The sequence below is a fragment of the Agelaius tricolor genome, unplaced genomic scaffold, assembly GCF_023055355.1.
Source record: "Agelaius tricolor isolate 1412-34295 unplaced genomic scaffold, bAgeTri1.0.p SCAF_128, whole genome shotgun sequence".
In the NCBI taxonomy this organism is placed as follows: domain Eukaryota; kingdom Metazoa; phylum Chordata; class Aves; order Passeriformes; family Icteridae; genus Agelaius; species Agelaius tricolor.
This window is the reverse complement of record NW_027269388.1, coordinates 126,172-150,391: the sequence shown is the minus strand read 5'-3', so window position 1 is coordinate 150,391 and position 24,220 is coordinate 126,172. Positions and strand designations below refer to the sequence as shown.

The 24,220-nt window shown below is 55.3% G+C and overlaps 3 protein-coding genes across 8 annotated transcripts in view; 2 read left to right on the top strand and 1 right to left on the bottom strand.

Annotated features, from left to right (window-relative positions):
• Window positions 1-7,425, top strand: part of PNKP (polynucleotide kinase 3'-phosphatase) — a 13,940-nt gene extending 6,515 nt beyond the window's left edge. Inside the window, 11 exon segments of the mRNA XM_071420214.1 lie at window positions 797-904; window positions 1,744-1,815; window positions 3,099-3,147; window positions 3,283-3,353; window positions 4,239-4,331; window positions 4,415-4,505; window positions 6,093-6,154; window positions 6,266-6,375; window positions 6,498-6,585; window positions 6,677-6,738; window positions 7,240-7,425. Of these exon segments, the coding sequence (XP_071276315.1) occupies window positions 797-904; window positions 1,744-1,815; window positions 3,099-3,147; window positions 3,283-3,353; window positions 4,239-4,331; window positions 4,415-4,505; window positions 6,093-6,154; window positions 6,266-6,375; window positions 6,498-6,585; window positions 6,677-6,738; window positions 7,240-7,369 (936 nt within the window). The 3' untranslated portion in view covers window positions 7,370-7,425.
• RUVBL2 (RuvB like AAA ATPase 2) lies at window positions 7,426-24,156 on the bottom strand. Of its 3 annotated transcripts, XM_071420212.1 has the most exons (16): window positions 24,023-24,156; window positions 21,665-21,762; window positions 20,148-20,196; window positions 19,839-19,894; window positions 19,609-19,750; window positions 17,876-18,005; window positions 16,872-16,938; window positions 16,651-16,757; window positions 14,841-14,934; window positions 14,638-14,761; window positions 13,861-13,955; window positions 13,657-13,775; window positions 13,380-13,499; window positions 12,098-12,227; window positions 8,244-8,358; window positions 7,426-7,511 (listed from the first exon to the last, which is right to left on the bottom strand). In XM_071420212.1, the coding sequence occupies exons 5-16, from the start codon at window positions 19,736-19,738 to the stop codon at window positions 7,486-7,488; spliced, it is 1,257 nt and encodes a 418-aa protein (XP_071276313.1). In that variant the 5' UTR covers window positions 19,739-19,750; window positions 19,839-19,894; window positions 20,148-20,196; window positions 21,665-21,762; window positions 24,023-24,156; the 3' UTR covers window positions 7,426-7,485. The 3 variants fall into 3 exon arrangements, with proteins under 3 accessions (XP_071276313.1, XP_071276312.1, XP_071276314.1); XM_071420211.1 differs by lacking the exons at window positions 21,665-21,762; window positions 24,023-24,156 and adding an exon at window positions 20,896-21,316; XM_071420213.1 differs by lacking the exons at window positions 19,609-19,750; window positions 19,839-19,894; window positions 20,148-20,196; window positions 21,665-21,762; window positions 24,023-24,156 and adding an exon at window positions 19,450-19,503.
• GYS1 (glycogen synthase 1) overlaps window positions 21,679-24,220 on the top strand; it is a 29,118-nt gene continuing 26,576 nt past the window's right edge. For 2 of the 4 annotated variants that reach the window (XM_071420200.1, XM_071420198.1), the window contains exons 1-2: window positions 21,679-21,780; window positions 24,103-24,220. In XM_071420200.1, coding sequence (XP_071276301.1) covers window positions 24,103-24,220 — 118 coding nt within the window. In that variant the 5' untranslated portion in view covers window positions 21,679-21,780. The remainder of the gene's footprint in view (window positions 21,781-24,102) is intronic. The other 2 variants (XM_071420199.1, XM_071420201.1) reach the window with 2 other exon arrangements.

The window sequence follows — 24,220 nt, the reverse complement described above, 5'->3', positions numbered from 1 at the left end:
AAACCCCCTAAAATCTTCCCCAAACCCCTCTAAAATCCCCCCCCCACAAACCCACAAATCCCCCCCCAAACCCATTAGGGACTCCTCCAAACCCCCCAAAATCCCCCCCAAACCCCCTAAAATCCCCCCCAAACCCCCCAAAATCCCCCCCAAACACTTTAGGGACTCCTCCAAACCCCCTAAAATCCCCTTCAAATCCCCTCAAACCCCCCTAAATCCCCCCCAAAGGGCCCAAAATCCCCCCCCAAACCCCTTAGTGCTCCTCAAACCCCCCTACAATGTCCCCCACACCCTCAAAATCCCCCCAATCCCTCTAAAATCCCCCAAACCCTCTAAAATCCCCTCAAACCCCCTAAAATCCACCCCAAACCTCCCACAAATCCCACCCCCAAACCCACCCTAAAATCCACCCCAAACCCTCAACACCCCTCCAAAGCCCCCAAATCACTCAAGCCCCCTAACAACCCCCCCAAACCCCCTAAAATGCCCCCCAACCCCCTAAAATCCCCCAAACCCTCTACAATCCCCACCCCACAACCCTCTAAAATCCCCCAACCCTTTAAATCCCCTCCAAACCCTCTACAAATCCCCCCCAAACCCTTTAGGGACTCCTCAAACCCCCCAACAATCCCCCCAAACCCCCTACAAATCATCCTCCCAAACCCCTTAAAATCCTCCCCAAACCCCTACAATCTCCCAAACCCTCTAAAATCCCCCCAAACCCTCTAAATCCCCCCAAATCCTCTCAACCCCCCCAAATCCCCCCCCAAACCCATTTTTTGGTGCTGCCCCCCAGCTCGTGGTGTTCACCAACCAGCTCGGCATCGCCCGGGGCCGGCAGCGCCCGGAGCTGTTCCAGGCCAAGGTGGAGGCGGTGATGGAGAAACTCGGGGTGGCCCTGCAGGTCTGGGGGACCCCCAAAACCCTCCTGGAACCCCAAAATCCACTCTGGAACCCCAAAATCCACTCTGGGAACCCAAAATCCACCCTGAGAACACCAAAATCCACTCTGGGAACACCAAAATTCACTCTAGGACCCCAAATCCACTCTGGGAACCCAAAATCCACCTGGGAACCCCCAAATCCAACCTGGGACCACCAAAATCCAACCCTGGGACCCCCAAACCTCTCCTGGGAACCCCAAATCCGCTCTGGGAACCCCAAAACCATCCGGGAAGCCCAAAATCCGACCTGGGACCACAAACCCACCCTGGGACTCCCCAATCCATCCTGGGAACCCCAACTCCACTTGGGAACCCCAAACCCACCCTGGGACCCAAAACCTCCCCCTGGGACCCCCAAAATCCATCCTGGAACCCCCAAACTCCACTCTGGGAACCCAAAATCCACTCTGGGAACCCCAAATCTAACCTGGGACCCCAAAACCCCCCCTGGGACCCCCCAAACCTCTCCTGGGAACCCCAAAATCCGCTCTGGGACACCCCAAAACCATCCGGGAAGCCCAAAATCCAACCTGGGATCACAAACCCACCCTGGGACCCCCAAAATCCACCCTGGGAACCCCAAAATCCACTCTGGGAAACACCACAATCCACTCTGGGAACCCCCATACCCACCCTGGGACCCCCAAATCCATCCTGGGAACCCCAAATCCCACTCTGGGAACCCCCAAACCCCCTCCAGGACCCCCAAACCCACCCCTGGGACCCCCCCCAAAATTCGGGGATCCCCCCCTCCGAAGGGTCTGGGGGTGTTTGATCGATCCCCCCCCCCTCAATTCAGGTGTTGGTGGCCACGGGGCCGGGGATTACAGAGAAACCAGTGCTGGGAATGTGGGAGCACCTGTGTGAGAAGGTGGGACTGGGAGGGACTGGGATATACAGGGATATACTGGGAGGGGATTGGGATAGATTGGGATATACTGGGAGGGGATTGGGAGAGACTGGGATATACTGGGATATACTGGGATGGGATTGGGATATACTGGGATATACTGGGAGGGGATTGGGATATACTGGGATATACTGGGACGGGATTGGGATAGACTGGGATATATTGGGAGGGGATTGGGATATACTGGGATATACTGGGATATACTGGGAGGGGATTGGGATAGACTGGGATATACTGGGATATACAGGGAGATACTGGGACGGGATTGGGATAGACTGGGATATACTGGGATATACTGGGATATACTGGGAGGGGATTGGGAGAGACTGGGATATACTGGGATATACTGGGAGGGGATTGGGATAGACTGGGATATACTGGGACGGGATTGGGATATACTGGGATATACTGGGATATACTGGGATATACTGGGAGGGGATTGGGATAGACTGGGATATATTGGGAGGGACTGGGAGGGGATTGGGAGAGACTGGGAGGGACTGGGAGCGAGTTAAAGGGGACTGGGAAGGGATTGGGATAGACTGGGAGGGGATTGGGATATACTGGGAGGGACTGGGAGGGGATTGGGAGAGACTGGGAGGGACTGGGAGGGATTGGGAGGGACTGGAGGGGGTTGGGAGAGACTGGGAGGGACTGGGAGCGAGTTAAAGGGGACTGGGAGGGGATTGGAATATACTGGGATATACTGGGAGGGGATTGGGAGGGACTGGGAGAGACTGGGAAGGAACTGGGAACTGAGGGGGGGTACTGGGAAGGGACTGGGAGGGATTGGGAGCTACTGGGAGTTACTGGGAGGTTGTTGGGAACCGAGTGGGGACACTGGGGAGGAGCTGGGGGGCACTGGGAGGGACTGGGGGGGACTGGGGAGGGACTGGGAAGGGATTGAGAAGGAAATGGGGGGGACTGGGAGGGGCTGGGAAGGGACTGGGAGGGACTGGGGAACACTGGGAGGAACTGGGAGGGGACTGGGAGGGACTGGGAGGGACTGGGAGGGACTGGGAGGAGACTGGGAGGTACTGGGAACTGAGAGGGGGGACTGGGAGGGGCTGGGAATTAAGGGGGGGGCACTGGGAGCTGTTGGGGGAGGTCACTGGTGTGAACTGGTGTGAACTGGTGTGAACTGGTGTGAACTGGTGTCACTGGTGTCACTGGTGTGAACTGGTGTCACTGGTGTCACTGGTGTGAACTGGTGTGAACTGGTGTCACTGGTTTGGCTCCCGCAGGCCAACGGGGACGTGGAGGTGTCGGTGCCCCAGAGCTTCTACGTGGGGGGTGAGAAAATGGGGGGGTCCTGGGGGGAATTTTGGGGGATTTTGGGCAATTTGGGGGAAGTTTTGGGGGTCCTGGGGGATTTTGGGGTGCTGGGGGCGGTCCCAGCCCCTCCCCAAACCCCCATTTCCCCCCCAGACGCCGCCGGACGCCCCCCGAATTGGGCCCCGGGGAGGAAGAAAAAGGATTTTTCCTGCAGTGACCGATTGGTAGGACCCCAAAACCCCCTGGGGACCCCCAAAATCCCCCCTGACACCCCCAAATCCCCCCTGACACCCCAAAATCCTCCCTGACACCCCAAAATCTCCCCTGGGACCCCAAAACTCCCTGGGGATCCCCCCCAAATCCCCCCCGACACCCCCAAATTCCCCCTGACACCCCAAAACCTGCCCTGGGACCCCAAAAACTGCCCTGGGACCCCAAAACCCCCCTGGGGACCCCCCAAAACCTGCCCTGGGACCCCAAAACCCCCTGGGGATCCCCCCCAAATCCCCCCCGACACCCCCAAATCGCCCCTGAGACCCCCAAATCCATGAGAGCTCCACCCTGTGCCCCCTCCCAGTTTCCCCAGTTCACCCCCCAGTTCCCCCAGTTAATCCCAGTGTTCCCAGTTCTCCCAGTCCTTCCCAGTGTTCCCAGTTCCCCCAGTTTCCCCAGTTGATCCCAGTTCCCCCAGTGTTCCCAGTTCTCCCAGTTAATCCCAGTGTTCCCAGTTCTCCCAGTCCTTCCTAGTTGATCCCAGTGTTCCCAGTTCTCCCAGTTAATCCCAGTTCCCCCAGTTCACTACCTAGTTCCCCCACTTGACCCCAGTGCCCCCAGTTCACCCCTCAGTCCCTCCTCAGTTCCCCCAGTTGATCCCAGTGTTCCCAGTTCCCCCAGTATTCCCAGTTTCCCCAGTTGATCCCAGTTCCCCCAGTTGATCCCAGTGTTCCCAGTTAATCCCAGTTCCCCCAGTGTTCCCAGTTGATCCCAGTTCCCCCAGCTGATCCCAGTGTTCCCAGTGTTCCCAGTTCCCCCAGTTTCTCCAGTTGATCCCAGTTCCCCCAGTTGATCCCAGTGTTCCCAGTTCTCCCAGTTAATCCCAGTATTCCCAGTTTGCTCTCAATGCTGGGCTCCGGTTCCTGACTCCTGAGGAAGAGTTCCTGGGCTGGGCCCCGGCGCCCTTTGACCTCCCGGCCTTTGACCCCGTGAGTGACCCCTGACCCCGTGAGTGACTCCTGACCCCAAGAGCAGCCTGACCCCAATGCTGACCTTTGACCTTTGTCCCCAGCGTGACCTGGACAAAGTCACCCAAGAGGTCCCCGAGGCTGAGCTGGTGTCGGACAGGCCCGAGGTGCTGCTGACCGTCGGCTTCCCTGGGGGTGAGTGACCAGTGAGTAACCAGTGAGTAACCAGTGAGTGACTGCTGAGTAACCAGTGAGTAACCAGTGAGTGACTGCTGAGTGACCAGTGAGTGACCAGTGAGTGACCACTGACCCCTGCAATGGCTATGGACCCAGCTCTGGTTCTGATCCCTAATGGGAGAAAAGTGAAAAAAGGGGGGAAAAATGGTGAGAAATGTGAGGGGAAAATGGTGGGAAATGTGAGGGGAAAATGGTGGGAAATGTGAGGGGAAAAAGAGCTGGAAATGTGAGGGGGAAACAGCAGGAAATGTGAGAGGAGAAAAGCGGGGTAAAATGTGAGGGGAAAAAGGGGGATATGTGAGGGGAGAAAAGGGCGGAAAACATGAGGGGGGAAAATGGTGAGAAACTGGGAAAAGGGCAGGAAATGTGAGGGGAAAATGGCGGAAAACGTGAGGGGACAAAAAGGGTGGAAAATTTGAGGGGAAAGGGGGGAAATGTGAGGGGAGAAAAGGGAGGGAAATGTGAGGGGAGAAAAGGGTAGGAAATGGGACAAAAAAGTGCAGGAAATGTGAGGGGGAAAAGGGAAAACGTGAGGGGAGAAAAGGGTGGGAAACGTGAGGAGAAAATGGCAGGAAATGTGAGGGGAAAAAGGGTGGAAAATTTGAGGGGAAAATGGCAGGAAACATGAGGGAAGAAAAGGGGAGGAAATGTGAGGGGAAGAGCAGGAAACATGAGGAGAATAAAGGGCGGGAAACGTGAGGGGAGAAAAGGATGGGAAATGGGACAAAAAAGCGCAGGAAATATGAGGAGAAATAGGGCAGGAAACGTGAGGGGAAAAAGGGAGGGAAATGTGAGGGGAAAAAAGGGGGGAAATGTGAGGGGGAAAAGGGTGGAAAATTGGAGGGGAAAATGGCAGGAAACATTCCTGGGGAAGGGAGAAAAGGGGGGGAAATGTAAGGGGAAAAAGGGCAGGAAACGTGAGGAGAAAATGGTGGGAAATTTGAGGGGAAAATGGTGGGAAATGTGAGAGGAGAAAAGCGGGGTAAAATGTGAGGGGAAAAAGGGGAATATGTGAGGGGAGAAAAGGGCGGAAAACATGAGGGGGGAAAGTGGTGAGAAACTGGGAAAAGGGCAGGAAATGTGAGGGGGAAAATGGCGGGAAACGTGAGGGGGAAAATGGCGGGAAACGTGAGGGGGAAAATGGCGGGAAATGTGAGGGGGAAAATGGCAGGAAACGTGAGGGGGAAAATGGCGGGAAATGTGAGGGGACAAAAAGGGTGGAAAATTTGAGGGGAAAAGGGGGAAATGTGAGGGGAGAAAAGTGTAAGAAATGGGACAAAAATGTGCAGGAAATGTGAGGGGGAAAAGGGAAAACATGAGGGGAGAAAAGGGTGGGAAACGTGAGGGGAAAAGAGGTGGGAAACGTGAGGGGAAAATGGCAGGAAACATGAGGGGAAAAAGGGGGAAATGTGAGGGGGAAAAGAGCAGGAAATGTGAGACCAAAAAGGTAAAATGTGAGACCAAAAAGGTAAAATGTGAGGGGGGAAAGAAGGGTTGGAAAACTGTGGGAAATGTGCGAGGAAAAAGGAGAATGTTTCCCCTCAGCTGGCAAATCCACTTTCGTGAAGCGGCACCTGGTCCCGGCAGGATACGAATACGTGAACAGGGTGAGTCCCTGAGCCCCGTGTGACCTCCAGGGCACCCTGGGCTCACGGCCACGCTGTGTCCCTGCCTGTAGAGCCACAGTGTGACCGCTGTGCCACCCCTGTCACCGCCAGGACACGCTGGGCTCGTGGCAACGCTGCGTCTCTGCCTGCTCGGCCGCCCTGGCTCGGGGCCGCTCCGTCGTCGTGGACAACACCAACCCTGACCCTGAATCACGGCAAAGGCCAGTCTGGGCACTGGGAGGGCACTGGGAGGGCACTGGGAGGGCACTGGGAGCTGCTGCCCCCAACCCTTGGGGTTTTCTGGGGTTTTGGGGATCCCCTGACCCGCCCTGCTCCCCCTCAGGTTCGTGTCCTGCGCCCGGGAGGCTGCGGTGCCATGTCGGTGCCTCCAGTTCACGGCGAGCCTGGAGCAGGCACGGCACAACTGCAGGGTGAGGAGGGGGCTGAGGGGGTCCAGATCCTCCTCCTCCTCAACCCTCAGCACCCCCTGAACCTTTTTCTTTGGGTTTTCACCCCAAAAAGTTCCGGGATATGACGCAAAGCGGCCACGTCCCCGTCACTGACGCTGTTCTGTTCAGCTACAAGTGAGACGGGATTGGGTTTGGGGGGACCCAGGGGGAATTTTGGGGGATCTGAGAGGAATTTTGGGGCATTTGAGATGTTTTGGGAGCTCTGTAGGGATGGTTTAGAGAGGCTGGGGGGGGGACCCAGGGGGAATTTTGGGGAATCTGGGAAGGATCTAAAGGGGCTTGGGGGGGATTTTGGGGGATCTGAGAGGAATTTTGGGGCATTGGAGATGTTTTGGGAGCTCTGTAGGGATGGTTTAGAGAGGCTTTGGGGATTGGGGAAATTTGGGGCTGGTTTGGGGTTTTTTGCCCTTTTCTCCATTATTTAGCCCCATTACTTTTTTTTATTCTTTTCCAGTTTTGGGGGTTCTTCCCTGTTCTATTCTTCCTCATTTTGGGTGGGCTTTTACCTTTTCCTCCTCCCTTCTCCTATCTTGGGTGGGTTTATCCCATTTTTGCTGGTTTTTCCTCCCACTTTACCCAAATCCGGGTGATTTTTCCCCATTTCCTCCCCCCCAGGAAACAATTTGTGGCCCCCGACCTCTCCGAAGGCTTCTCCCAAATCCTCCAGATCCCCTTTGTGCCCCATTTTGGGGACCCCCCAGACCCCCAACGAAGGCGCCTCTTCTTCCAGTTCAGCGATGGATGAAGACCCCCACTGAACCCCCAAATAAAGGCACTGCCCCTTCCCCAATTTTTGGGAAATTTTGGGCTCCAAATCGGATTTATTGTACAAAGTGGGGGAGGGGAAATGGGGGGAGGGGGTCACGGTGTTTCCATGGATTCACCCTCTGTGGAGAGAAGGAAGAAGGAGCTGGGTCAGCACCCCTAAATCCCCAATTTGCCCCTTTTCCTTCATTTTTATCTATTTTTCCCTGCTTTTACCCAATTTCCATCCCATTTCCACTTATCTTTGTCTCAATTCCTCCATTTTATTAATTTTTACTGTTTTTTATGTGATTTCCCTAATTTCCACCTAATTTCTTCCCATTTCATCCCTTTGCCTCCAACTTTGTTTCAACTTTTTTCTATTTCTCCCCTTTCTACCCAATTTTTAGCCCATTTCTCCCCTTATTTTTGCCCAAGTTTTCCCCTTTCTCCCATTTCTTCATTTTGCATTTCATGCTGCCTGATTTTGAACCCATTCTTACTCAACTTCCCCTCCGTTTGCCCCAATTCCTTAACTTCTATATTTTTCTCCCTCATACACCCAATTTCCTCATTTTTTACTACATTTCCCATATTTTACCCTGTACGGCACATTTTTCCTCCACTTCTTCCATTTCCCCCCCATTTATCCTGCTTTTGTCAAACTCCACCCATTTTTACCATTTTTCCTGCTGTTTTGCCCAATCCTCATGATTTTTCCTTCAATTTCCACTCCCTACCTCATTAATTTTTGACCGTTTTACCCCAATTTTCTCCCATTTTTACCCCTCCACGTCGCCCCATGTTACCCACGCTGTTCTGGGGACCCCCGGGTGTCCCCCCCAGGTGTCCCCCGGGTGTCCCCGGGTACTCACGGAGCTCGTTGAACAGAAAGGCCTCCTGGTACTCCCTCATGTACTGCGTGGAGCGCGACTCGTCCAGGAACAGCGAGTACACGCGCTTGATGTCCTCCACGCCCACCTCCGCGCCCTGCGAGGCCACCAATATTGCACTTCACGTTTCCCACTCTCTTCTCCTGCTTTTCACTCTTTTTCTCCTCACACATTTCCTGCTTTTTTTCCTCCCCTCCCATTTCCCCCCCTTTTCTCCCCTCATGTTTCCCGCCCTTTTCTCCCCTCACGTTTCCCGCCCTTTTCTCTCCTCACGTTTCCCGCTCTTTTCCCCCTCACGTTTCCCAATATTTCACTTCATGTTTCCCACTCTCTTTTCCTGTTTTTCATTCTTTTGCCTCCTCACATTTCCTGCTTTTTTTCCTCCCCTCCCATTTCCCGCCCTTTTCTCCCCTCACATTTCCCGCCCTTTTCTCCCCTCACATTTCCCACTCACTTTTCCTGCTTTTCACTCTTTTTCTCCTCACACATTTCCTGCTTTTTTTCCTCCCCTCCCATTTCCCGCTCTTTTCTCCCTTCACGTTTCCCGCCCTTTTCTCCCCTCACGTTTCCCACCCTTTTTTCCCCTCATGTTTCCTGCTTTTTCCCCCTCACATTTCCCGCTCTTTTCCCCCTCACGTTTCCCAATATTTCACTTCATGTTTCCCACTCTCTTCTCCTGCTTTTCACTCTTTTTCTCCTCACACATTTCCTGCTTTTTTTCCTCCCCTCCCATTTCCCGCTCTTTTCTCCCCTCACGTTTCCCGCTCTTTTCTCCCCTCACGTTTCCTGCTCTTTTTCCCCTCACATTTCCCGCCCTTTTCTCCCCTCACGTTTCCCGCCCTTTTCTCCCCTCATGTTTACCAATATTTCACTTCATGTTTCCCACTCTCTTTTCCTGCTTTTCACTCTTTTTCTCCTCACACATTTCCTGCTTTTTTTCCTCCCCTCCCATTTCCCGCTCTTTTCTCCCCTCACGTTTCCTGCTCTTTTCTCCCCTCACATTTCCCGCCCTTTTCTCCCCTCACATTTCCCGCTCTTTTTCCCCTCACGTTTCCCAATATTTCACTTCATGTTTCCCACTCTCTTTTCCTGTTTTTCATTCTTTTGCCTCCTCACACTTCCTGCCTTTTTTCCTCCCCTCACATTTCCCGCTCTTTTTCCCCTCACGTTTCCCGCCCTTTTCTCCCCTCACATTTCCCACTCTCTTTTCTTTCACTCTTTTTCTCCTCACACATTTCCTGCCTTTTTTCCTCCCCTCCCATTTCCCGCCCTTTTCTCCCCTCCCATTTCCCGCCCTTTTCTCCCCTCATGTTTCCCACTTTTTTACTCTCACATTTCCCTCCTTTTTCTCCCCTCACTTTTCCCACCATTTTTTCCTCTCACTTTTCCCTTTTATCCCTCACGTTTCCCATTTTTTACCTCACATTTTCTACCTTTTTCCCCTCATGTTTCATGCCCTTCCTCCCTCACGTTTCCCACTCTTTTCTCCCCTCCCATTTCCCGCTCTTTTCTCCCTTCACGTTTCCCGCCCTTTTCTCCCCTCACGTTTCCCGCCCTTTTCTCCCCTCACGTTTCCCACCCTTTTCTCCCCTCACATTTCCCGCTCTTTTCCCCCTCACATTTCCCAATATTTCACTTCATGTTTCCCACTCTCTTTTCCTGTTTTTCATTCTTTTGCCTCCTCACACTTCCTGCCTTTTTTCCTCCCCTCACGTTTCCCGCTCTTTTTCCCCTCACGTTTCCCGCCCTTTTCTCCCCTCACATTTCCCACTCTCTTTTCCTGCTTTTCACACTTTTTCTGCTCACACATTTCCTGCTTTTTTTCCTCCCCTCCCATTTCCCCCCCTTTTCTCCCCTCCCATTTCCCCCCCTTTTCTCCCCTCACATTTCCCGCTCTTTTTCCCCTCACGTTTCCCAATATTTCACTTCACGTTTCCCACTCTCTTCTCCTGCTTTTCACTCTTTTTCTCCTCACACATTTCCTGCTTTTTTTCCTCCCCTCCCATTTCCCGCTCTTTTCTCCCCTCACGTTTCCTGCTCTTTTTTCCCCTCACATTTCCCGCTCTTTTTCCCCTCACGTTTTCCAATATTTCACTTCATGTTTCCCACTCTCTTTTCCTGTTTTTCATTCTTTTGCCTCCTCACATTTCCTGCCTTTTTTCTCCCCTCGCGTTTCCCACTTTTTTACTCTCACATTTCCCTCCTTTGTCTCCCCTCACTTTTCCCACCATTTTTTCCTTTCACTTTTCCCTTTTTTTCCCTCACGTTTCCCATTTTTTACCTCACATTTTCTGCCTTCTTCCCCTCATGTTTTCCGCCCTTTTCTCCCCTCACATTTCCTGCCCTTTTCTCCCCTCATGTTTCCCACTCTTTTCCTGTTTTTCACTCTTGCCTCCTCATGTTTTCTGCAAATATTGCACCTCATGTTTCCCACTCTCTTTTCCTATTTTTCATTCTTTTGCCTCCTCACATTTCCTGCCTTTTTTCCTCCCCTCACATTTCCCACTTTTTTACTCACACATTTCCCTCCTTTTTCTCCCCTCACTTTTCCCACCATTTTTCCTCTCACTTTTCCCTTTTTTTCCCCTCACGTTTCCTGCTCTTTTTTCCCCCTCACATTTCCCGCTCTTTTCCCCCTCACGTTTCCCAATATTTCACTTCATGTTTCCCACTCTCTTTTCTTGTTTTTCATTCATTTTCTCCTCACACATTTCCTGCTTTTTTCCCTCCCCTCCCATTTCCCACCCTTTTCTCCCCTCACGTTTCCTGCTCTTTTTCCCCCCTCACATTTCCCGCTCTTTTCTCCCCTCACGTTTCCCCACTCTTTTCCTGTTTTTCACTCTTGCCTCCTCACATTTCCTGCTTTTTCTCCCCTCACTTTTCCCACCATTTTTTCCTCTCACTTTTCCCTTTTTTTCCCTCACGTTTCCCATTTTTTACCTCACATTTTCTGCCTTTTCTCCCCCTCACGTTTCCCGCCCTTTTCCTCCTCATGTTTCCTGCTCTTTGTTCCTCACATTTCCCACCCTTTCTCCCCCTCACATTTCCCACTCTTTTCTCCCCTCACATTTCCCACTCTTTTCTCCCCTCACATTTCCCTCCATTTTTTCCCCTCACATTTCCCACCCTTTTTCCCCTCATGTTTCCTGCTCTGTCCCTCGTTTCTCACCCTTTTTTCTCTCATTTCTCTTTTTCTCCTCTCTTGTTTCCCGCCCTTTTTCCCCCTCACCTTTCCTCCTCTTTTCTCCCCTCACATTTCCCGCTTTTTCCCCTCATGTTTCCTGCCATTTTCTCCCCTCATGTTTCCCACTCTTTACCCCTCACGTTTCCCATCCTTTTCTCCCCTCACATTTCCTGCCCTTTATCCCTCCTCATGTTTCCAACTCTTTTCCTGTTTTTTCACTCTTTCTCCTCACATTTCCTGCCTTTTTTTCTCCCTCACGTTTCCCGCCCTTTCCCCCATCACGTTTCCCGCTCTTTTCCCTGCTCTGTCCCTCACGTTTCTCACCCTTTTTTCTCTCATTTCTCTTTTTCCCTCATGTTTCCCGCCCTTTTCTCCCCTCACCTTTCCCACTCTTTACCCCTCACATTTCCTGCTCTTTTTCCCACCTCACATTTCCCAAAATTTTCCCAAACCCCACATGTGACCCCAAACCATCAGGACCACCCCAAACCCACCCGTGTGTCACCCCAAACCTCCCCCAGACCCCCCTGAACCTCCCTCAGCACCTCATGTACGCTGCCCCCCCCCCCAATTTGGCATCCCACCCCACCTCCTCACCCCAGTTTTAGGAGCCCATTCCCCACATTTTGGGGTGTCTTTTTGGGGTGCCCACCTTGCGTTTCCTGGCCACCAGGCTGGCGGCGGTGATGAGCTGCATGGCGTAGCGCAGCGACGTCTCCAGCCCGATGCGCGTCAGCACCGCGTACGCGTCCTCCGTCATCTCCACGTCTTCCTCCTCGCACCTGCGCCCCCAAAATGGCCCAGGGGATCCCCTAAAATGCGGCAGGGGGGACCCAAAAGTGCCCCCCCCCCCCAAAATGTGGTTTTGGGGTATCCTGAAGGAGTTATGGGGTACCCAGTGGGGCAACTGAAGGTCCTTAAGGGGTTGGGATTAGGGGTGGGCCTGACGGGGTTTTGGGGTGTCTGAGGAAACCCTGAGGGAATTAAGGGGCACCCCAAGATTGATTGGAGCACCTGGAGAGAGTTATGGGGTACCCCAAGAGGCTTTTGGGGTGTCTGAGGAAACCCTGAGGGAATAAGGGGCACCCAAGATTGATCGGGGCACCTGGAGAGAGTTATGGGGTACCCCAAGAGGCTTTTGGGGTGTCAAGGGGGACTCTGAGGGAATTAAGGGGCACCCCAAGATTGATCAGGGCACCTGGAAAGAGCTATGGGGTACCCCAAGATGCTTTTGGGATGTCAAGGATTTTGGGGGTAACCTGAAGAGGGTTATGGGGCACCCCAAAAGGCTTTTGGGGTGTCTAGGAAGACCCTGAGGGAGTTAAAGGGCACCCCAAGATTGATGAGGGCACCTGGAGAGAGCTATGGGGTACCCCAAGATGCTTTTGAGGTGTCAAGATATTGGGGATAACCTGAAGAGGGTTATGGGGCACCCCAAGATGTTTTTGGGGTGTCAAGGAGGACCATGAGGGAGTTAAAGGGCACCCCAAGATTGATTGGAGCACCTGGAGAGAGTTATGGGGTACCCCAAGAGGCTTTTGGGGTGTCAAGGGGGACCCTGAGGGAATAAAGGACACCCCAAGATTGATTGGGGCACCTGGAGAGAGTTATGGGGTACCCCAGGAGGCTTTTGGGGTGACAAAGATTTTGGGGTAACCTGAAGAGGGTTATGGGGCACCCCAGGTGTGTTGAGGGACACCAACCATGTTTGAAGTTCAGGGCATTTGGGGTGTCCAGGGTGGGTTTCAGGGTTCCAGTTGATTTTGGGGGTGTCAGAGATGGTTTTTAGGGGTCCCCACCCTATTTTGAGAACTTTCTGGGTCTCTTTCTCCCCACAGCCACCACGATGATGCTTTTTGGGGTACCCAGGTGTATCAGGGCGTGGTATCAAGGAGAATTTAGGGGCGCCTGTGTGGATTTTTGGGGCGTCCCACCTGATTTTGAGGATCTGCCGCGTCTCCTTGTCGCCGTACGGGGCCGTGGCAATGATCAGCAGCCGGTCCAGCAGATCCAACGGGAGCCCGTGGGGGCTGCGGTGGGCGGTGCCTCGGATCCTGAGGGACACGTGGGCATTGAGGGGGTTCACCTCAGGTTTTGGGGTGCCCAGGTGTGCCCAGGGGTGCCCAGATGTGCCCAGGGGTGCCCAGATGTGCCCAGGGGTGCCCAAGGGTGCCCAGATGTGCCCAGATGTGCCCAGGTGTGCCCAGGTACCTGGTGATGCCGCGGTTCGTGGCCATGATCAGCACGGGCGCCATGTCGCTCTCCAGAGCCCGGTTGAGGAAGGAGAAGCTCTCGATGTCCAACATGTGAACCTCATCGATGAACAACACCTGGGGAGGGTTTTTGGGGGGCTTGTAATGATTTTTGGGGGGGTCCTGAGGTGCTCTTGAGGGGTTTTTGGGGCTCAGGGCTCACCCCAGGGATGACCTCGGCCTTGCCCTCCTCACGCCACTCGGCCACTTTGGCGTTGATCTGCTCCCGCACCTCCGGCTTGATCTCACCTGTGTCACCTGCATTTGGGGTTTGGGGGGGGGTCAGAGGCAGTTTTGGGGGTCCCAGGTGCAGTTTTGGGGTCTGAGAGTCCCCAAAAAGAGGGCTCAGAAGCCCCGGGGTGGGTCAGGTGCAGTTTTGGGAGTTTGGGGTAGCCAAAAACAGAGTGAGGGAGCCCTGGGTGGGGTGAGGGACAGTTTGGGGTTTTTGGGGTCAGTTTTGGGGTGTGAGGGTACCCAAAAACAGCGTGAGGAAGCCCTGGGCTGGGTGAGGGACAGTTTGGGGTTTTTGGGGTCAGTTTGGGGTTTTTGGGGTCAGTTTTGGGGTCTGAGGGTACCTGAGAAGAGAGCAAGGAAGCCCTGGGCTGGGTGAGGGACAGTTTGGGGTTTTTGGGGTCAGTTTGGGGTTTTTGGGGTCAGTTTTGGGGTCTGGGGGTACCTGAGAACAGGGCAAAGAAGCCCTGGGCTGAGTGAGGAACAGTTTGGGGTTTTTGGGGGCAGTTTGGGGTTCGTGGGGTCAGTTTTGGGGTCTGAGGGTACCTGAGAACAGGGCCAGGAAGCCCTGGGCTGGGTGAGGGTCAGTTTGGGGTTTTTGGGGTCAGTTTTGGGGTCTGAGGGTACCTGAGAACAGGGCCAGGAAGCCCTGGGCTGGGTGAGGGACATTTTGGGATTTTTTGGGGTCAGTTTTGGGGTCTGGGGGTACCTGAGAACAGGGCCAGGAAGCCCTGGGTGCGGGAGTTGATGACGTCGATCTCGTGCAGCGACACCGTGTGAACGACCTCGCGCCGTTTCTGCAGCTCCCCGTCGGGGCACTGCACGAATTTCGTCTGGGGAGGGAGAATTCAGGGGGTCAGGACCACCCCAAAATCCTCCCTGTACCACCCAAAAACCCCCAAAAAGCCTCACCTGTGCCCCCATGGCGTCGTAGTCCCGTGCTCGGGTGAAGGAGCGCCCCAGCTTCGAGATCTTCCCTGTGGCCTTGTCGATGGTGATGACATCACTGGGGAGAAAACGGGGTATTTTGGTATTTTTTTCACTCCTCAAATTTCCCTTTTTCCCCTCACATTTCCTTTTTTCCCTCACATTTCCCACCCTTTTTCCCCCTCACGTTTCCTGCTCTTTTTTCCCCTCACATTTCCCACCCTTTTTCCCCTCATGCTTCCCGCCCTTTTTCCCCTCACATTTCCCACCCTTTCCCCCCCTCACATTTCCCACCCTTTTTCCCCTCATGCTTCCCGCCCTTTTTCCCCTCACGTTTCCCTCCCTTTTTCCCCTCGTATTTCCCTTTTCTCCCTTCACGTTCCTCAGCCTTTTCTCCCCTCACATTTCCCACTTTTTCCCCTTCACATTTCTCTCCCTTTTCCCCCTCTTCACATTTCCCTTTTCCCCCCTCATGTTTCCTGCCTTTTTCCCCCTCACATTTCCCTTTTTCCCCCTCACATTTCCCTTTTTCTCCCCTCACATTTTCCACCCTTTCCTTCCCTTCACATTTCCCTTTTTCCCCCTCACATTTCCCACCTTCTTCCTCTCACATTTCCCGCTCTTTTCCCCCCTCACATTTCCCTTTTCTCCCCTCACATTTCCCTTTTCTCCCCTCACATTTCCCCCCTTTTTCCTCCTCACATTTCCCTTTTTGTCCCCTCACATTTTCCACCCTTTCCCCCCCTTCACATTTCCTTTTTTCCCCCTCACATTTCCCTTTTTCCCCCTCACGTTTCCCGCCTTTTTTCCCCTCACGTTTCCCGCCCTTTTCCCCCCTCACATTTCCCTTTTCTCCCCTCACATTTCCCACTTTCTTCCTCTCACATTTCCCGCTCTTTTTCCCCCTCACATTTCCCTTTTTCCCCCTCACATTTCCCGCCCTTTTCCTGCCTCACATTTCCCTTTTCTCCCCTCATATTTCCCACCTTTTTCCTCCTCACATTTCCCTCTCTTTTCCCCCTCACATTTCCCTTTTTCTCCCCTCACATTTCCCACCCTTTTCCCTCCTCACAGTTCCCTTTTCCCCCTCACATTTCTCATTCTTTTTCCCCTCACACTCCCCACCCTTTTCCCACCTCATATTTTCCTTTTTCCCCTCACATTTCCTGCTCTTTTCCCCCTCACCTTTCCCACTGTTTTTCCCCTCACGTTTCCTGTTTTTTCTTCCCTCACCTTTCCCACTCTTTTCTCCTCACATTTCCCACCTTTTCCCCCTCAAATTTCCCACCCTTTTCCCCCCTCACATTTCCCTTTTCTCCCCTCATATTTCCCACCTTTTTCCTCCTCACATTTCCCACCTTTTTCCCCCCTCACAGTTCCCTTTTTCCCCTCACACTCCCCATCCTTTTCCCCCCTCATATTTTCCTTTTTCCCCTCACATTTCCTGTCTTTTCTTCCCTCACCTTTCCCACTTTTCTCCTCACATTTCCCACTTTTTCCCCTCACATTTCCCGCCCTTTTCCCCCCCTCACATTTCCCGCCCTTTTCCCCCTCACATTTCCCACCCTTTTCCCCCCAGATTTCACGGCCCCCACCCCAATTCCAGAGCCCCTCACCCTCATTTTGGGCTCCCCCTCATTGGCACCTTCTCCCCTCAATCTCTTCACCCCCAGCTCCTAAATCATCTCCCACCTCAATTCCAGCTCCCACCACCCCAAATTCTGTGGTCCCCACCCCAATTTCTGGGTGTGCCTCAAGTTTTGGGGTCTCCCCAATTTGGGGGACCCCCACTCACCCTGCCTGCACCTTCTCCTTGCTCAGGGCCTCGATCATCTTCGCCCCCAAATCATAAATGGTCTCCATTTCTGTCGTTTTCAGCGTCAGCTTCCCCACTTTGGTCCCCTGGGAGGAAGAGGAAGGTTTGGGGGGACCCCAAAAAAAACCTCAAAGGAGTTTTGGGGTCTCCTAAGGGGATTTTTTTGGGGGCACAAAGGGGGTTTTGGGGTCCCCCCTCACCGTGCCGGTGGCTGGGCGGTCGATCTGGATTTCCACCACCTCCCCCTCGATGATCTCAGTCTCCTCCCTGTAAGGCAAAAAAGAGGGGAAACACCCCAAAAATGAGGGGGGAAGCCCAAAATTTGGGTGTTGGGACATTTAAATGGGGTGGGGGAACCCCAAAATTGGGGTGGAGAGTGAAATTTGAGGGGTCCAGAGTAGCAGAACAGGATATGGGAACCCCAAAATTCAGACAGAACTCCAATATTTAAGTAGAAGCCCCAAAACTGGGGTGTTGAGCCCCAAAACAGGGAAAGAAAAAAATGAAATTGAGCTCAAAAAAGGAAAATGGGAAGCAGGAGGAACAAAATGTGACGGGGAGACTGAAAATGAAAGAAAATATTCTGAAATTTGGGGGACAGATCCTGAAATGGATCAGGATTTTGGGGAAGGGAACCTAAATTAGGATGGGGAACCCCAAAATTGTGTGTGGGGGGGAATCTCAAGTAGGATGAGGAACCCCAAAATTGGGTGTGGGGGGGATCTAAATTAGGATGAGGAACCCCAAAATTGTGAGGAAACTCGAAATTTTAAACTCCCCTCAAACCCTCAAACTCACCCCTGACCTCCCCAAACTCCCTAAATCCCCCAAATCCTCCTCCAACCCCCCTAAATCCCCCCAAGTCCCCCTCTAAATTCCCCAAAATAAAAACAAAAATAAGGTGTAAAAAATAAAACGAGAGAAAAATCCAACAAGAAAGCCCAAAAACGGTGAGCAAGAAAAACCAAGATGTGGGAACCCCAAAATGGAGTAGGTGGGGACCCTAAAATTGGGGTGGGGCCCTCCAAATTTGAGACGGGACCTGAAAATTGGAGCTGACAAAATTCGAGTGCTCCGAAACGAAACCAAAAACCTGAACAGGGATTTAAACAGAGAAAAATACACAACAGGAGGAAGAAAAGAAGAGAGTGGGGACCCCAAAAAGCCCCAAAATGGGGGTGGGAGCCCCGAAATGGCCCCGTACTTGATGCGGACGCCGATGGAGCGGCGGAAGGCCTGGGTGAGCGCCTCGGTGCGCGACATCTCCAGGGAGAAAATCTCACTGCCCGCAATGGCCGTGAAGGGAGTGTCAGGGCCCAGGGCCTGCGCCATGCCTGGGGGGAAAAACGGGGTTTGGGGGGGATTTGGGGTCAGTTTGGGGGAGTTGAGGGGGTGGGAAGGGGATTTGGGGGAGTTGGAAAGGGATTTGGGGGAGTTGGAAAGGGATTTGGGGGAGTTTAGGGGGGATTTGGGGTCAGTTTGGGGGAGTTGAGGGGGTGGGAAGGGGATTTGGGGGAGTTTAGGGGGGGTTTGGGGTCAGTTTGGGGGGGATTTGGGGGAGTTTAAGGGAGATTTGGGGTCATTTTGGGGGAGTTGAGGGGGTGGGAAGGGGATTTGGGGGAGTTGGAAAGGGATTTGGGGAAGTATAGGGGGGATTTGGGGGAGTTTAGGGGGAATTTGGGGGAGTTTGGGGGAGTTGAGGGGGTGGGAAGGGGATTTGGGGGAGTTTAGGGGGGATTTGGGGGAGTTTAAGGGGATTGGAGAGGTTTAGGAGGAGTTTAAGGGGGATTTGGGGGAGTCTAGGGGGGATTTGAGGGAGTTTAAGGGGATTGGAGAGATGGGAGGGGTTTAGGAGGAGTTTAAGGGGGATTTGGGGGGAGTGGAGGGGGATTTGGGGTCATTTTGCGGGAGTTGAGAGGGTGGGAAGGGGATTTGGGGGGTTTAGGGGGGATTTGGGGTCAGTTTGGGGGAGTTGAAGGGGTGGGAAGGGGATTTAGGGGAGTTGGAAAGGGATTTGGGGAAGTTTAGGGGGTTTAGGGAGGATTTGGGGTCAGTTTGGGGGAGTTGAGAGGGTGGGAAGGGGATTTGGGGGAGTTGAAAGGGATTTGGGGGAGTTTAGGGGGGGTTTGGGGGAGTTTAAGGGGATTGGAGAGATTGGAGGGGTTTAGGAGGAGTTTAAGGGGGATTTGGGGGAGTTTAGGGAGGTTGGAGGGGTGGGAAGGGGATTTAGGGGAGTTGGAAAGGGATTTGGGGGAGTTTAGGGGGGATTTGGGGTCATTTTGGGGGAGTTGAAAGGGTGGGAAGGGGATCTGGGGGAGTTGGAAAGGGATTTGGGGGAGTTTGGGGGGGATTTGGGGGATTTAGGGGAGTTGGAAAGGGATTTGGGGGAGTTTAGGGGGGTTTGGGGTGGATTTAGGGTCAGTTTGGGGGAGTTGAGGGGGTGGGAAGAGGATTTGGGGGAGTTTAGGGGGGATTTTGGGGGGGTTGGAGGGGCATTTGTGGGGAGTTTAGGGAGGTTGGAGGGGTTATGGGGGAGTTTTGGGGTTTTGGAGGAGGATTTTGGGGGGTTTGGAGGGGGATTTGGGGAGTTTAGGGGAGTTGGAAAGGGATTTGGGGGAGTTTTGAGGGGTTGGAGGGATCAGGGGTTAAGTTTGAAAGGGATTTGTGGATGTTTCGGGGTGGCATTTTGGGATATTTTTGGGGTGGTTTTGGGGATGGTTTTCAGCTGTTTCTGGGATATTTTGGGGTGATTTTTGGGATGTTTTTGGGCTCACTCACCCATGGCAATGGCCGTTTTGCCCGTGCCCTGCTGCTCAGTGATTTGGGGATGGTTTTGGGTGGGATTTGGGGATGGTTTTGGGGTGTTTCTGGGTGGGATTTGGGGATATATTTGGGGTGGTTTGGGGACATTTTGGGGTGGTTTTTGGGGTCACTCACCCATGGCAATGGCCGTTTTGCCCGTGCCCGGCTGCCCGGCGATCAGCACGGCGCGCCCGGCGATTTTCCCCTCCTTGATCATCTCCAGGATGACACCAGCGGCGCGCCGGGCCGAGAGCTGCCCCACCATGCCCTGGGACACCTGGGGGGGCACCCACAGGGGCTGAACCCCCACAATTTGGGGGTGCAGACCCCTCCCCAAAAGGTACAAACCTCCCCCGTCCTCGTACCTGCCGCGGTTCCAAGGCATCGTCCAGGCCCAGCCCGCGGATGTGGGAGTGGGCGCCTGGCAGAGGAATTTGGGGGGGTCACCAGGGGTCCCCCCATTTTGGGGACCCCCTCAATCCCCCCCAAAACGTTGGGAGCGATCCTGTAAATTTCGGGATCCTTCTGAGCCCCATTTTCCCAATTTTAGGATTGGGAGTAATCCACACTAATCCCACTCTAAAAATTTGGGATCATCCAAACCTCCCCGAAAAAATGGGATTTAACCCCCAAAATGGGGTGGGGGTCCCCAAAATGAGGGGGTTGTGTCTCACCAATCCGCTCGATCCGGGTCACGTCCCGAACCTCAGGAACTTTGGGGGTCTGGGAGGGAATTGGGGGGGATTTGGGGTCAGCCAGGGCGGGGGTCCCCTAAATTCCACTCCCAGATCCTCCCCAGGACCCCCAAATTCCCATTCAGAACCCCCCCAATTCCCACAAAGGTGCCCTTAAACCTCTCAGGACCCCCTAAAACACTTCAGGACCCCCTCAAGATCCCACTCAAACCCCCCAGGACCACCTGAAGCCCCTCAGGACCCCCTGAAAGCCCTCAGGACCCCCTGAAAGCCCTCAGGACCCCCCCCCATCCCCTCAGGACCCCCCAAATCCCCCTCAGACCACCCCTCAAATTCCCTCAGAACCCATCAGGGACCCCTCAGGACCCGTTCAACTCTTCTCAGACCCCCCCCAAATTCCCTCAAAACTTCCCCATTCCCCTCATCCCTGCTCCAAATCTTTCTCCGGGACCCCCCCAACCTCTTCAAGGACACCCCCATCCCCTTTATTCTCTCCCCAGTCCTCTCAGGGATGTCCTCAATTCCCTTAGGGACCCCCCCAGAATCCCCTCAGGCAATCCGGGACTCCTCCGTCCCCTCACGAACACCCCCCAAACACCCCAAGGACCCCCTCAGACCCCTCCAGGACCCCCCCAGGACCCTCCCGAAGACCCCCCAGGACCCCCCCCACCCCCTCAGACCCCTCACAAACCCCCCCCCCCCCGAGCCCCCAGTTCCCTTCCCCCACCGCCGTTGCCATGGCGGCGCCGCTTCGCTCCCGCGCTGCCCTCGCGCTCTCCTCGGCCGGAAGTGACGTACAGGGGGCCGGAGGGGGCGGGGACAAAGGCGGGAGCGGCCGCTCTGGCCGCTCCTCTCGATGGTGCGCGGTCCTCCAGTACCGCCGGGGGGCCCCTTGTGAGGGGGGACGGCCCCAAAACACCAAAACCGGCCCCCAAACTCCCAAAACCGACTCCAGAACTTGCCCCATAACCCCGTAAGCTGCACCATAGGTGCCTCACACAGCCATAGCTACCCCATGACCTGTCCCACAGCACCAAGCTGTCCCAGAGCCCCATGACCTACCCCAGACCTGCCCCAAAACCCAAAAAAAATCCCCATAAACGCCGCACAGCCCCATAGTTTGCCTCACAGACGTTCCATAACCCCATGACTCTGCTATAACCCGCACCACAGCCCCAGTCTGCCCCATAACCAACCCCATAACCTCCCTCAGAGGCGCACCCCATATCCTGCCCCACACCCTGCCCTATAACCACCCCATAAACCGCCCCACGGACACCCCACAGCCCCACAACCGCCCCATAGCCCCCCCATACCCTTCCCTAGAGCCCCCCCATACCCTTCCCTAGAGCCCCCCCATTCCTACCCCCCCTCATAACCCCTCAATCCCCTCCCCCCCCTCCGTTGCCCTTTTAAGGCGCCGTTTCCCCTTTAAGCTGCCCCCCCCTCACCCCCCCCCTCCACGTGCCGCACCTCCCTCCCGTCCCCCCTCTCACACCGTCTGGACCAATCAGCGCTGAGGGGCGTGGCTGCAGCGGGGGGAGAGGGCGTGGCCTGCCCGGACGGGGGGCGGGAGGGGTCAGTCCGCGATCAGCTGCGGGAGCGCGGGGAGGTGAGGGGAGGGGGGAGGGCAAAGGGACCCCCCACCAAAAACCCCCCCAGGACCGAGAGACCCCCCGGGACCCTCCGTGGGGAGGGGTCTCCTCCTGAGGGGGGGTCCCGTGGGGGTGGGGGGGGGTCCCCGGGGGGGTCCTCGTGGTGCTGGAGAAGTTTGGAACGCTGGGGGGGCTCCTCTGGGGGGGGGTCCCGTGAGGTGGGGAGGGGGCGCTGAGGGATCGGGGGGGGGCTTGGGGGTAGTTTGGGTGGGGGGGACACCCATGGGTGGGGGGGGGTGAGGTTGGGAGGGGCTGAGGGGGATTTTGGGGAGGGGATCTCATGAGGGAGGGGGGGTCCTGAGGGGGATTTTGGCGGGGGGGGGGGGTCCCATGAGGAAGGGGGAGGTCCTGAGGGGGATTTGGGGGGGGGGGGGTCCCATGAGGGAGGGGGGCGTCCCATGGTTGAGGGGGCGTCCGGGGGGGGGTCCTGAGGGAGTTATGGGGTCATGGAGGGGGGGTCATGGGGTACTGGGGAGGTCCCATGAGAGTGGGAGGGGGGTCCTGGGGGGGATCATGAGGGAGTTGTGGGGTCCTGAAGGGGGTCCCATGAGTGAGGAGGGATCCTGGGGGGTTATGGGGTTATGAGGAGTTATTGGGGGGCGTTATGGGATCCTGGAGGGGGTCCCATAGGTGGGAAGGAGTTCTGGGGGGGGGTGGTTATGGGGTTTTGGGGGGTCCCATGGCTTGGGGAGGGGTCCTGAGGGGGTCCTGGGTGGTGGGGTCCCATGGGTGATATGGGGTCCCATGGGTGAGGGAAGGTTATGGGGACATTGGGGGGGGGGGTATGAGGTCATGAGGGGGGGTCCCATGGGGGAGGGGGGGTCCTAGGGGAGTTATGGGGTCCTGGGGTTTTGGGGGAAGTCTTGAAGGGATTATGGGGTCCTGGGGGGGGGGGGTCCCATGGGTGGGGGGGGGTCCTGGGGGAGGGTTATTCAGGGTTATGGGGTCTTGGAGGGGGTCCCATGCTTGAGGGGAGGTCCTGGGGGGGGGGGTCCCATAAATGGGGAGGGGTCCCATGGGTGGGGGGGGGGGGTTTCTGGGGGGGCTTATGGGGTCTTGGGGGGGCCCATGGATTGGGGGGGGTCTTCATTGTGAGGACCCCCCCCCTTTTTCCCCCCATCCCACTCCAACCCCTATTTTGGGGTCACCCTAAGTTCTGGAGAACCCCCCCCCAAATAATCCCCTCCCCATTTTGGGGGGGTCCCGTGACCCCGGGGTGACCCCAAATTTGGGGATTTCCCCTCATTTTTTGGGATCTTCCCCCCATTTTTGAGATCTTTCCCCCATTTTTGGGGTCTCACTTTTCCCATTTAGGGTCGGGGTCTCCCCTGACATTTTGGGGGTCCCATTCCTCACCCCCTTGCCCCATTTTGGGGGTCCCGTGCCCCCCCTGTTTGACGCCCCCTCCCCAGTTTGGGATCCCCCCCCACAACCCCCCTCATTTTGGGGTTTTCCCCCCATTTTTTGGGGTTTTCCCCCCATTTTTTGGGATTTCTTCCCCCATTTTTGGGGTCGCACCTTTCCCATTTCGGGTCGGGGTCTCCCCTGACGCTTTGGGGGTCCCTGTTTGACTCCCCCTCCCCAATTTGGGATCCCCCCCAAACCCACCCATTTTGGTGTTTCCCCCCATTTTTTGGGGTTTCCCCCCCATTTTTGCGGATTCCCCCCCATTTTGGGATTTCCCCCCCATTTTTTGGGGTCGCACCTTTCCCATTTTGGGTCGGGGTCTTCCCCTGACGTTTTGGGGGTCCCTGTTTGACGCCCCCTCCCCGATTTGGGATCCCCCCTGCAACCCCCTAATTTTGGGGTTTTCCCCCATATTTTTGTGGTTCCCCCCCATTTTTTGGGGTCGCACCTTTCCCATTTCGGGTTGGGGTCTTCCCCTGACATTTTGGGGGTCCCTGTTTGACGCCCCCTCCCCAATTTGGGATCCCCCCCACACCCTCCCATTTTGGGGTTTTTGCCCCATTTTTTGGTGTTTCCCCCCATTTTTTGGGATTTCCCCCCCCATTTTTGGGGGTCGCACCTTTCCCATTTCGGGTTGGGGTCTTCCCCTGACATTTTGGGGGTCCCTGTTTGACTCCCCCTCCCCAATTTGGGATCCCCCTCACACCCCCCCCCCATTTTGGGGTTTTCACCCCATTTTTTGGTGTTTCCCCCCATTTTTTGGGATTCCCCCCCCATTTTTTGGGGTCTCACCTTTCCCATTTCGGGTTGGGGTCTCCCCTGAAGTTTTGGGGGTCCCTGTTTGACGCCCCCTCCCCAATTTGGGTCCCCAGATGCCGCTGGCCCGCTCGGTGTCCGTCAGTTCCCTGCCGGGCCTGGAGGATTGGGGGGGTCCCGGCGCCCCCGATAACGTGGTGCTCTTCGAGGTGGCCTGGGAGGTGGCCAACAAAG

Excerpts from the sequence above, each read along its gene's own strand:
- RUVBL2 (XM_071420211.1), bottom strand. The coding sequence starts at position 21,135 with ATGGGGCAAGTTCTGGAGTCGGTTTTGGGAGTTTGGGGGCCGGTTTTG. Across the intron at positions 18,006-19,608 it reads CAAAACGGCCATTGCCATGG|GCATGGCGCAGGCCCTGGGC; the intron begins GTGAGTGACCCC and ends TTTTCCCCCCAG. Across the intron at positions 16,939-17,875 it reads TCCATCGGCGTCCGCATCAA|GGAGGAGACTGAGATCATCG; the intron begins GTACGGGGCCAT and ends TTTGCCTTACAG.